This window comes from Chiloscyllium punctatum, chromosome 2, assembly GCF_047496795.1.
Source record: "Chiloscyllium punctatum isolate Juve2018m chromosome 2, sChiPun1.3, whole genome shotgun sequence".
In the NCBI taxonomy this organism is placed as follows: domain Eukaryota; kingdom Metazoa; phylum Chordata; class Chondrichthyes; order Orectolobiformes; family Hemiscylliidae; genus Chiloscyllium; species Chiloscyllium punctatum.
The window spans coordinates 13,438,944-13,451,540 of NC_092740.1; the positions used below are offsets into that span (position 1 = coordinate 13,438,944).

At 44.9% G+C, this 12,597-nt stretch overlaps 1 protein-coding gene across 1 annotated transcript in view; it reads right to left on the reverse strand.

The window, feature by feature from the left end:
- The window catches only part of poln (polymerase (DNA directed) nu), a 278,171-nt gene that overhangs the window by 77,027 nt on the left and 188,547 nt on the right, over window positions 1–12,597 (reverse strand). Inside the window, exon 7 of the mRNA XM_072592605.1 lies at window positions 8,625–8,739. Coding sequence (XP_072448706.1) covers window positions 8,625–8,739 — 115 coding nt within the window. The remainder of the gene's footprint in view (window positions 1–8,624; window positions 8,740–12,597) is intronic.

Here is a 12,597-nt window from a genome sequence, read left to right on the forward strand (position 1 = left end):
TGAAATCCCTCACCCAGCGTCCATTTTGTGCCCTTCCCACCCTCAACGTTTCCTCCAAATGTTGTTCAATATGGAGGAGTACCGATTCATCAGTCGAGGGAGGATGGTATGTGGTAATCAGCGGGAGGTTTCCTCGCCCGTGAGACTTAATGGGAACCAGAATCAATGTTGAGGACACCCAGAGCAATCCTCCCTGACTGTATCCCACTGTGCTGCCACCTCTGCTGGGTCTGTCCTGCTGGTGGGACAGGACCCATCCAGGGATGGTGATGGTGGTGCCTTGGACATTGTCTGTCAGGTTCGATTCCGTGAGTTTGAATATGTCAGGCTGCTGCTTGACCAGTCTGTTTGACAGCTCTCCCAATTCTGGCACTAGCCTCCCCCCCAAATGTTGGAAAGAAGGACTTTATGGATCGACAGGGTCTGTCATAGTCTTTTCCAGTGCCTAGGTTGACCTAATATCCCCAGAGCCCTAGCTTGGGATTACTGATCCTAAAACCCATCAGACAGAGAATCAGAAGCAGGCATTTCGGCCCATTCAGTCCTATGAACTATTCAGTAACACCATGGCTGATAATCTACTTTCCTGCCCCTTCCCCATAACCCTTGATTCCCCTTACTGATTAAAAGTCTGTCCATCTCAGTCTTGAATATAATTAAGATCCAGCCTCAACAGCCCACTGCAGGAAAGAACTCCACAGATTCACCAGCCACTGATGGGGGAAATTCTTCCTCATCTCTGTCTTAATTATACGGCCCCTTATTCTGAGATGATGACCCTTTGGTCTTAGACTGTCCCACAAGAGGAAACAACCTTTCTGCATCTACCCTTCCAAGTCCCGTAAGAATCTCATATGTTTCAGTAAGGTCACCTCTCATTTCTCTGAAGTCCCAACAAGTACAAGACCAAGCTGCTCAAGCTCTCCTCATAAGGCAGTCCCTCTGTATCTGTTATCTGCCTGTGAACCTTCCCTGGACTGCCTCCAACACCAATGTACCCTTTCTTAGATAAGGCGGCCAAACTGTTCACAGCATCCCAGTCAATAATTTTAGCAAAATCTCCCTACTTTTATACTCTCTTTCCTTTGAAGTAAAGACCAACATTCGATTTGCATTCCCTATTACTGAATGAACCTGTTACCAAGCCAGTCTTGATGAATCACTTTATGATTCATGGATGAGGACTCCCAAATCACTTTGTTCTCTCTCTCTCTCTACAGTCTATACAGTAATATTCAGCTCCTGTATCCATCCGACCAAACTGCAAAATCTTACCTTTTCCACATTATATTCCATCCTCCAAGCTTTTACCCACTTGCTTAACCTGTCACCATCTCTCTGCACACTCATCACTTGCCTTCCCATTTAGTTTTGTGTTATTCAGAAAGATGGTGGCAGTACATTCATGTCTAAGTCATTGATCCTGTTAACTCTAGTCACCCTCTCTCCCAAGGTGCGATATGATACAATGTGTATTTGGTTAGAATGTCGAGGTAGACATGAAGAGAAATTCTTGCTTATCCTACAAAAACGTCGACTGTATATCCACTTCAAGTCCGGGACTCATTTTTACGAACTCTTCGGAAAATATTTTAAGAGGCGCTGATCATTCATGAGAAAGAAAACCAAAACAAAGAATTGTGGAAGCTGGAACAAAGACATAAAGTGCTGGAGAAACTCAGCAGGTCTGGCAGCATACATGGAGACAGAAAAACACAATAAATATTTCCAGTCCAGTGTGTTCTGAAGAAGGGTCACTGGATCCTAAATGTTGACTCCCCATTAAAGCTGCCAGACCCACTGAGTTTCTCCAACAATTTCTGTTTTTGTTTCAGATTAGCTCATGATCTCCTTGGGGAGACGACCATAATGCATGTTCTTTTACCTTGAACTCCCTTAATGTGGCATTTCATACATCAACTGACTGCTTTAACCCAGCTGTCAAAACTTTTCTGAAGAAAAGTCATAATGCAGGCAAAAAGTTAACTCTCTCTCTGTCTCTCCAAATGCTGCCAAACCTACTGAGTTTCTTCAGCACTTATTATTCAATTTGTTGTCAAAGCCTATTTGTTAATATCTTTCATGATTTTTTTACACTGGCCAATCCTTGTTTTGGATTAACTCCTTTATTTTAAGAAAAAGATGTTAAAATGATCAGCGTCTTTTAGAGACTCTGTTTTCCTGCTGATACTTTGTGCCCACATTTGTCTGAACACATGATTCGTGAAAGTTTCATGCTAGAAATTTGTGGGTCACATAAAAAGTCTAAGGTAGAAAGAAAAAAAGTGAAGGCCAAATGGCCTGAAGTATTTATACTCAAGGGGATTCAGACAGAGGAAGAAAAACCTGTCTCCTGAGTGATTGCCCCAGAGATACTTATGCACAGGAAGATCCGACAAACAGCTAAACAGATTGTCAAATTTTTCTGACTGATATTGATATGGGAACAAATATTGGTCGAGAAGCCAACGAAAATCATTCATTTTCCTTTGAGATGCTGCCATGACTTATTTGGTTTTGATTTTGTCATGCGTATATTACAGAAAGAATATAATAAATTACAGTGAAAAGCTTTCATTTGTTGCTGTATGACACCATTTTGAATCATTTAACACAAAGGAGAATAAAGAAAGATATAGTGTAAAGAGATTTTGTGTGCACATCAAAGAGCTGATAGAGCCTTTGTTTAGGATCTGCTGTGAAAGTTGGCACCTATGACCATGCAGCACTCCCTCTGCACTGCCCCAGACTTCTGCGCTAAAATGGGGGTGGTACGGTAGCTCAGTGGTTAGCACTGCTGCCTCACAGCGCCAGGGACCCAGGCTCAATTCCAACCTTGGGCAACTGTCTGTGTGGAGTTTGCACATTCTCCCCATGTCTATGTGGGTTTCCTCCGGGTGCTCCGGTTTCCTCCCACAGTCCAAAGATGTGCAGGTCAGGTGAATTGGCCATGCTAAATTGCACATAGTGTTAGGTGCATTAGCCAGGGGGGAATGTAGGGGAATGGGTCTTGGTGGGTTTCTCTTCGGAGGGTCAGTGTGGACTTATTGGGCCGAAGGGCCTTTTTCCACATTGTAGGTAATCTAATCTCTGAAGTACTTGGTGCTGGAAGAGCACAAGTTGACTGCTGCATTTCCTACTTTACAACAACACCTTTAAAAAGTATTTCATTAGCTGTAAAGCACTTGAGGAGAGCCTGAAGGTGTTAGATAAATGCAAGCCTTCTTTGTATTATCTCTTAAGCTTTTCCTCTGGTTGCTCACTGACCTCAGGTATCATGCTGACAAGGCTACCGATTCGTTTATGGTTACTTAGCAACCCAGAAATTGTTGGTCTGGGCAATAGGCTCTCACGTCCTGAAAATGCTGACACAATTTCTCCACAGCTCATCATAGGCAGAGGTACGTGTGATCACCGACTGCTTATGCAGTGCAATTGTGCCATTTACGATAGCATCATTATCTTGACAGCCTTTTAGGCTTCTTTCTACTTTGTCTGCAATTTATCCCAGGGGAATCCTCTCTTACATGTGGCCATGTGAGGATAATAATATTCACAATTTTAGTGCCACTCAACCGCTTATGGGTCTTGAATGGAGTTAATGTCATGCAGCAATGGAACAGCCCCTAACCTCCGGCTCAGGATAATTAAACTTGTAAAAAAACCTTTGTTTCACAGTATTTGAAGCACTGTGCATAATCTGGTTTCCATGCTGTGAAAAGAACGTGGGGCACTGGAGAAGTTAGGAAAAACAAATCATGTAAGATTCTGAGGGGTCTTGACTGAGTGGATGTAGAGACAATGTTTCCTCTTGTAGGAGAATCGAAGACTAGGGGTTTGGAGCAAATTACTGCATAAGCTGGAATCTGTACTGAAAACAACAAATGCTGGAGATCACAGTGGGTCAGGCATTGTGCACAGAGAGAGAACAAGCTAATGTTTCGAGGCTAGATCACTCTTCTCCAGAGCTGAAGCTGTGATGGCCAGTATTTGTTGTTTTCACTAAGACTAGGGGTTTGTTGTTTAAAACTCAGGAGTTGCCCATTTAAGGGAGAGATGAGACAATTTTCTTAACTCCTCAGAAGTTTCAGTGTCTTTGAAATTCTCTGCCTGAAAAGGTGGTGAAGCAAAGTCACTGAATATTTTTAAGGCAAAAGTAGATAGGTTCTTGTTAAGCAACAGGGTGAAAGGTTAGGGTGGGAACATGGATTTGAGGTTACAATCAGATCGTATTGAATGGCTGAGCAGGCTTGGGGCCTTCATAAATAAGCACCCAGCTACATGTGGTGCAACGTATCTCCTGGATCAGCCCTCAGTAATATCACTCCTACAACCCCCTGATTGGGGGTGGGGGCAGGATTTGCTAATATTTTGCAGGTGTCTTGCTACCCAGGGGGATAAAAAAAGCTTGCAGTTATGTAGCACCTCTCACAACCTCAGGATATCCCAAAGAGTTTCACAGCCAATGAAGTATACTTGCAGAGTAGCAGGTAAGCAAAGAAATCACATCAATGCTCAACAGGATCTTGCAAACAGTTGTCTGATAATGACCGGGTAAATCTGTATTAGATATGTTGTTCAGTGAGTATGTATTGACCAGGGCAACAGATAGAATTCTCATGTTCTTCATAAGATAGTGATATGGAACCCACTACATCCAAAGGGACATTGGTTTGTTGTTTCAATTGACAGACAGCAACTGCGACAGTGCAGCTCCCCCTCAACTCACTGAATGACAGAACAACCCTTTAAAGGTCAGCTCAGGTTAGTGTTTCCACCAGCCAGCTATAGATTATTACAGAAAAATTACAGGCTGGGATCGCATTTTTAATGGATTTGGGAGAGAACGGGGAGATTATTTCTTATGATTAGCATAAACAGAAGACTTTAACCATTGCAATTGATTTGATTTGATTTAATGCGACCTCTCACAATAAATTCTGAAAGCAGCCGAGAATTCTTCTGCTACAGAACTGAGCCATTAGTATCCGCTGCTGTTTCTCAGCACGCCTTTCTAACCTGACACTTTCATTCAATCCCCATGATTTTCTTTTAACATTACTCTCTAATGCCATTAGGCGATTATCTAATTCCCTTTATTCCTCCTAACCCCACAACGTATCTTTTCCCATTTTTTTAAAAAAAAGGTGCTTTATTCTTTGCACGTTCCAAAACTTTACAAATTACAGAAAAAAGGCAATAGAATTCAGCCTTTCTCTATGAAGCTTATTGCACTCTTACCAGCCTCAAACCAATTGCAATGTGCATGCTATTTCCAACGTGCATTCAATGATAAGCTTCCAATCCAAGGCACCCTATAATTTACCAACCCTTCAGTACCTTCTGAGTGAAAGGCCTTAGAAAGCCTTAGGGAGTTCCTTAGCATGTAGTACTGGATATTAATGCAGTGGAAGGAATCCTTGCCACTTCTGGCTAAGAGACAAACAATTGTGTTTCTCACAGTAACCATCCCATCTCCTCTCTGAGCAAGACCAGAAAATAGTTCCAAGTTAAGAGGAGATAAATAAGACAGGGTAGGGCTTGGACAGATAGTTGCAGATGGTGGTGACCCAATGATCTTGCTGCTTTGCCGATCAGCAGGCTGATGGCTGGTTGTTTTGTTGCCTTAATGTCGACACATGGCATCGTTGGTGGAGTGGGTGGATTTCGAATGCTGTGGTAGAGCTGCCAACCAAGTGGATTGGCATTGAACTCCTCAATGTTGCTGTAGCTATAATAGTCCAGGTGGGTGGGACACATGAGACTGAAATTCCTTGGTGAGGGGGAAATCTCCCACAGATTCCCATCAGAACTTTGGTGGTAAGCTGAAGGAATCCCTGGCCAAACAAGTGTGGGAATGCTGAAAATAATCCTTGACACTGCATGTCAGCAAGTTCTGACTGACTGTGGGGAGATGAGGAGAACTTCTACAGAGTCCTGTAGCCAGTTATCACTGCTGTCCTTCCCATCTTACCACAACCCTTTCAGCCACTCAAATATTTCTTCTAAGTCAACACAGTTTTAGTGAAGAAAGTCCCAACCTCTCAACACTCTCTTCCTCACTCGACAAGCCTTTGTGACATCAAACAAACCCACTCTGTATCTTTCCAATTGCTGTGAAGTCCTTGGTGATTCTTTCTATTGGTTGATCAGAAACTGTACAGTGTGCTCCCAGCACAGCCTAGAACTTCAACACCACAGTATCACAGCGTGGTGCTACACAGAAAGAGGCCATTTTACCCATACTGCCTGTGCTAGCACTTTGGCAGAAAGATCCAATTAGTCCCAAAATTCCCTGCACTTTCCCCAGCGAACTGTTAATCCTTTTGTTTCACCCAAGTATCCAATTCCCTTTGGGAAGTTATTCCTGAATCTGCCTCCACCCCACTGTAAGGCAGTGCATTCTAGATCCTAACCACTCAAGATATACCGACTGGTCGTGTTGCAGTAACTCACTGAAGGTCCTTGGACAGCACCTTCCAAACCCACAACCACTACCATTTGGAGGACAAGGGCAGCAGATGCATGGGAACATCAATCAATCAAGCTCCTCACCATCCTGATTTGGAAATGTATTGCTGGTCCTCGAGTGTTGCTGGGTCAATATCCTGGAGATCCCTCCCTAACAGATTTGTGAGTGCTCCTACACCCCAAGAACAGTAAGAAGGCAACTTAGAAGCTCAAGGGTAAATAGGAAAGAGCATCAAATGCTGGCCCAGTCAGTGATTCCATACCCCAGGATAGATAAAAAAAAAACGTTTGTGTGATGAATGTTTTGTATCACCCAGGTGGGGTGGGGGGGGGGGTCTTCAGCACTCAGAATGCTCAATATCAGCCAAGACTGAAGATTTTGTTTTAATAGTGACCCTTCCACTCGACTCAATATCCAGCCAAAGTCTCACCACCTCATGTTAGATTAGACCATGTCTAGGAGACCATCCCTCAACCAGGCTCTCGATATCGCTTCATATCATTAGTTAGATATATACAAACCACCAGAACCAGAATTCATCTTTCTTTGGTTGAAGGATTTCCACACGTCGCCAATAATCACTCGGCTTTATGTTGTCAGGAGAGGATGGAACTTGTTGGTTAGTGCCCGTATTGAGGGCCATGAAGTGAAATAGCTGCAGCAGACAGGTGAGTGCCAGCTATGGATTGTATAAGACACTGTTCAGGCTTCAGCTGGAGGGTTGTGTACAGCTATGGGAACCACATTACAGGAAAGATGTGAACTCATTGGAGAGAGTGCAATAATGGTTTGTCAGGAATGGTTCCAGGAATGGAAAGCTTCAGTTATGGGGATGGAATGGAGAGTCATAAAGTCACAGAGATGTAGAAACAGACCCTTCGGTCCAACCTGTCCATGCTGACCAGATATCCCAACCCAATCTAGTCCCACCTGCCAGCACCCGGCCCATATTCCTCCAAACCTTCCTATTCATATCCCCATCCAAATGCCTCTTAAATGTTACAATTGTACCAGCCTCCACCACTTCCTCTGGCAGCTCATTCCATACACGTACCCACCCTCTGCGTGAAAAAGTTGCCCCTTAGGTCTCTTTTATGTCTCTCCCCTCTCACCCTGGGTTGGGACTGTTTGCCGTGGAGAGAAGAAGGTTGAGAGGAAATGATAATAGAGATTTTCAACATCATGAGTGAGCTGGATGGAGTAGTTCAGGAAAATCTTATAAAAGGACCAAGAGCAAAAGGGCAGGGATGGAAAGGGATTTGCAAAATCAGGCAGTTGAAAAAAATGTTTTCACTCTGCAAGTAGTTAGGGTATGGAATGTGCTGCTTGGAAACCTGGTGGAGGAAGGTTCAGTTGAGGCATTCAAGAGGGACATCGAATGGTCATTTGGACTGAAATAATGTGCAAGGGTATGAGGGAAAAGTGGAAGATTGGCAGAAGGTAACAGTGCTCATTTGATGAGCCAGTGCAGGCACAATGGGCCAAATGGCCTCCTTCTGCACTATAACATTTCTATGATACTCTATTTTATCTTCTGGGTCAGTGAGTCTCCTCATCTGAAAGCTGTGTACTCAAACCCACTTCCCCAGTGACTCTGAGCACACAATCTCAGCTGGCATTTCAGTTTGGCACTGACCTGAGGAACTGAGCCCTAGCTGATACCACCTAAGTAGCAAGTAGCAGCAGAACGGACTGGCATAGAGCTGGTCTCTGCTAACTAACCTTTGCCAGTAACTGCCTGACTGTGCCGAATGTGGGGCATGTTTATCAGTATTGTTCAGAGGAGGGGGAGCAGCATTGGTAAAATCTGAATTCATTGCCCTTCTCTAAATGCCCTTAATTTTAACTGAGACCATTTCGGAGGGCAATTAATAGAAAAACCACATTGTTGAGAGACTGGAGTCACACATTTGCCAGTGTGGGTAAGGATGGCCAATTTTGCTCCCAAAAAGGACATTAGCGGACCTGGTATGCTTCTACAACTTACTGAGACTTATTTTCCATTCCAAAATAATTAATTAACAGTGGGATTTGAACCAGATCCTCAGGAAAATAACTTGCATCTACAAGTCCAGTGACATTATCACTACCCGTGCCAATGAGAGCATTTATAATTGTTCAAAGTGGAAAGTATTGGCTATCACACACTTACCATTGACAAGCAAGAGTGGAGAACACGTCTGGTAGTTCAGGCTCCTGGAAAAGTTTGAGGAGTTCTGGATCTGAGGTGAAGTGTGCGAGGATCCGCAGCTCAACATGAGAGAAATCTGTCATGTAAAGCAGAAATGGCATGTTATCTGGGTACGGAGTGTGGGAGGGAGCAGCTTGGTTTTCCTTCCTTTGAACAACTGAGAATAGCGCTAACCAGCCTTTACTGCTGGTAACCAACAACCAGTGAGGCTATCCGAAAAGCAGGAATCCTGACATTTCAGCACCAACTCCTGGAAATACTCGTCAGGTATGGAGGTAGAAACAGTTAACCTTTTGAGTTGTGACCTTACCTCAGAACCTTTTACCAGATTGACAGAACTTTGGATAATTCAAACCGAAGTGTCCCAACATTACATAAGCCACTTCTTTTCCGATCCCAGGATGAAGACTCAGGAACATGCCCACGTGCAGCTCCAACAATTTACTCAGTAACATTTCCCTGCTAATCGTAAGCTCTTTGAGTTTCTCCCTTCCTTCCATCTCCTAATTTACAGATATTCCTGATATGTTACTTCTACCTTCTACAGTGAAGACTAACGGATCTGGTCAACTCATCTGCCATCTCGGATTTTATTTTCCATTACTAATCCTCCAGACTCACCATCTGCAGGACTAGTGTTCACTTTGTTAACTTTCTTTTTAAATATTTATAGAATCTCATGCCATCTGTTTTTATAGTTTTAGCTAGCTCGCTCTCTTTCTTTGACTTTTGCTTCCTTTATTAATTTTCTAGTCTTCATTTTGCTTTTTTTTCCACATTCTATCCACTCCTGCCCCTGCTACCTGTCTTTCCACAATTATATGCTTTTTCTGAAGGTTGATGCTATCTTTAACTTTTAAAATTAACTGAGTGTGGATCCTCCCCTTAAATTTTTTATTTCTCCTTGGATTGTATCTATTCTGTGTGTTCTGAACAAATGCTGACTTCGCTAATGACCACCTCTCCCTCCTGTACCGACAAGCTCGGCTCCTCCCCCAGCCCCACATCCCATGATAGAATTTTAAAAAGTGTAGTAATTGCACTTGTAAGTGTTCTTGGAGAGATTAATGCACCAGAACGCTCCCTTATATTCAACAGCTGCCTGCAATGGGCAAACCCATGCCAGCAGAGGCCAGGATGGTTGAGAACTATCAGGTCAAGCCAGGGCGGGGCTTCATTGTGATTCCATCTACTGGTATGAATTTGCCTCAAACACAACATTTTACCCAAGGTAGTAATGCTTATGGAATCCCTTATAACAAGAAACTGGGAGTGGACATTGTGGTATTGAAGAATCCAACAGACATGTATTCCAGCAGTTTATTTTGCACAAATATTGGATTTACAGGTAGATTAGTGTCAGGGCTATCATTACAGTCTGATGTTACAACAGAGGAGCATTGGGCAGTGTATCCTTCCAGTGGTCCCCACTAAGATGGTGTATGTCCTCAGGTAACATGCAATGATACAGTGATGATTGGCTCATCATGCCTGTGGTAGCTATTCAATCAATTCAGCTTTCCCCGCACTTTTTCAAATTTCTCCTTTTCAAAATCCATTCAAGGTCCTTTGGAGAGTTTCCACCACGCCTTCAGCGAGCACGCTTCAGACCACAACTCACTGCATAAAAATCCTTCCCATTTATGAGGGGGAATTCCTTCTCTCATCAGGCCGTCGGTCTTTGGAAATCACTTTGTCAGAAAGCAGAGAAGATGGGGTTGTTGAATACTTGTAAGGCAGGGGTAGATAGATTGTTGGTTATCACGGGTAGGTAGGCTGGAACGCAGAGTCGAGGTTATAATCAGATCAGTCTCACTGAAAGGTGGAGCAGGGGGGGGCCTACCCTGCTCCCAAACTGGATGCTGATTTGTTTGTAATTTGAGGAGAAAGTGAGGACTGCAGATACTGGAGAACAGAATCGAGAATGTGGTGCTGCAAAAGCACAGCCGATCAGGCAGCATCAGGGACAAGCCCTTCATCAGGAATGAGGCTTGTGGGCCAAGAGATAAACAGGAGGGGGGGGATGGGGCTGGGAGGAAGGGAGCTGGGAATGCAGTAGGTAGGTGAAGGTGGGGGGGTTGTAATGGTGATAGGTCGGAGAGGAAGGTGGAGCAGATAGGTGGGAAGGAAAATGGACAGGCAGGACCGTTCAAGAGGGCGGTGCCGAGTTGAAGGGTTGGATCCAGGATAAGGTTGGGGGGGGGGGATGAGGAAACTGGTGAAGTCCATATTGATCCCGGGTGCTTAGAGGGTCCTGAGGAGGAAGCTGTAACGTTGTGGTAAGGGTTGGACAGAGGAGGAGGCCCAGGACCTGTATGTGCTTGGGCGAGTTAAAGTGTTCAGCTGTGGGGCAGTGGGATTGTTTTGTGTGTGTCCCATAGATGTTCTCTGAAGCGTTTCACAAGTAGGCGTCCTGTCTACTCAGTGTTGAGGGTCCACATCGGGAGCAACTTGCTTGTAATGCTGCCTGCCACACCTCTGGTTTCCTTCTCTCAACCTCTGACTGACCCATCAAGGAGTGGAAACCATTTCCCATCAGTCACTCGAACTGAAGGCTTACTGGAGATGTCAGGTCCGAGAAGGCAGAGCAGAATAAGAATAAAAACTGAACTAAAATAGTAGCACAGCAAACAATCTCCAGCAGTTTCCAATGCCAAAAGTTTACAAACATTTCCACTCAAATCATGTGCTGTACTGCTGCCACCTACTGCCTGGTGATCATCTTTGCCAGCACTTGGAGTTGCCAGTGTTGGACTGGGGTGTGGAAAGTTAAAAATCACACAACACCAGGTTATTAGTCCAATAGGTTTATTTGGAAGCACACTAGCTTTGGACAACCACCTGATGAAGGGGCGGTGCTCCGAAAGCTAGTGCTTCCAATTAAACCTGTTGGACTATAACCTGGTGTTGTGTGATTTTTAACTTTGCCAGCAATGTGAGCAGCGAAAATCTACCCAAATGTAACAATGGAATAGCACAATTTACACACCCACAGAAACAGGATTGGACAGACAGATGGTCAGGATTAGGGCAGGGAGACGATCAGGATTAGGGCAGGGAGATGGTCAGGATTAGGGCAGGGAGACGATCAGGATTAGGGCAGTGAGACGATCAGGATTAGGGCAGTGAGACGATCAGGATTAGAGCAGTGAGACGATCAGGATTAGGGCAGTGAGACAATCAGGATTAGGGCAGTGAGACGATCAGGATTAGGGCAGAGAGACGATCAGGATTAGGGCAGGGAGATGGTCAGGATTAGGGCAGGGAGACGATCAGGATTAGGGCAGTGAGACGATTCAGGATTAGGGCAGGGAGATGATCAGGATTAGGGCAGTGAGGCGATCAGGGTTAGGGCAGTGAGACGATCAGGATTAGGGCAGGGAGATGATCAGGATTAGGGCAGTGAGACGGTCAGGATTAGGGCAGTGAGACGATCAGGATTAGGGCAGGGAGATGGTCAGGATTAGGGCAGTGAGACGATCAGGATTAGGGCAGGGAGATGATCAGGATTAGGGCAGTGAGGCGATCAGGGTTAGGGCAGCGAGATGATCAGGATTAGGGCAGTGAGACGGTCAGGATTAGGGCAGTGAGACGATCAGGATTAGGGCAGGGAGATGGTCAGGATTAGGGCAGTGAGACGATCAGGATTAGGGCAGGGAGATGATCAGGATTAGGGCAGTGAGGCGATCAGGGTTAGGGCAGTGAGACGATCAGGATTAGGGCAGGGAGATGATCAGGATTAGGGCAGTGAGACGGTCAGGATTAGGGCAGTGAGACGATCAGGATTAGGGCAGGGAGATGGTCAGGATTAGGGCAGTGAGACGATCAGGATTAGGGCAGGGAGATGATCAGGATTAGGGCAGTGAGGCGATCAGGGTTAGTGCAGTGAGGCGATCAGGGTTAGGGCAGTGAGGCGATCAGGGTTAGGGCAGTG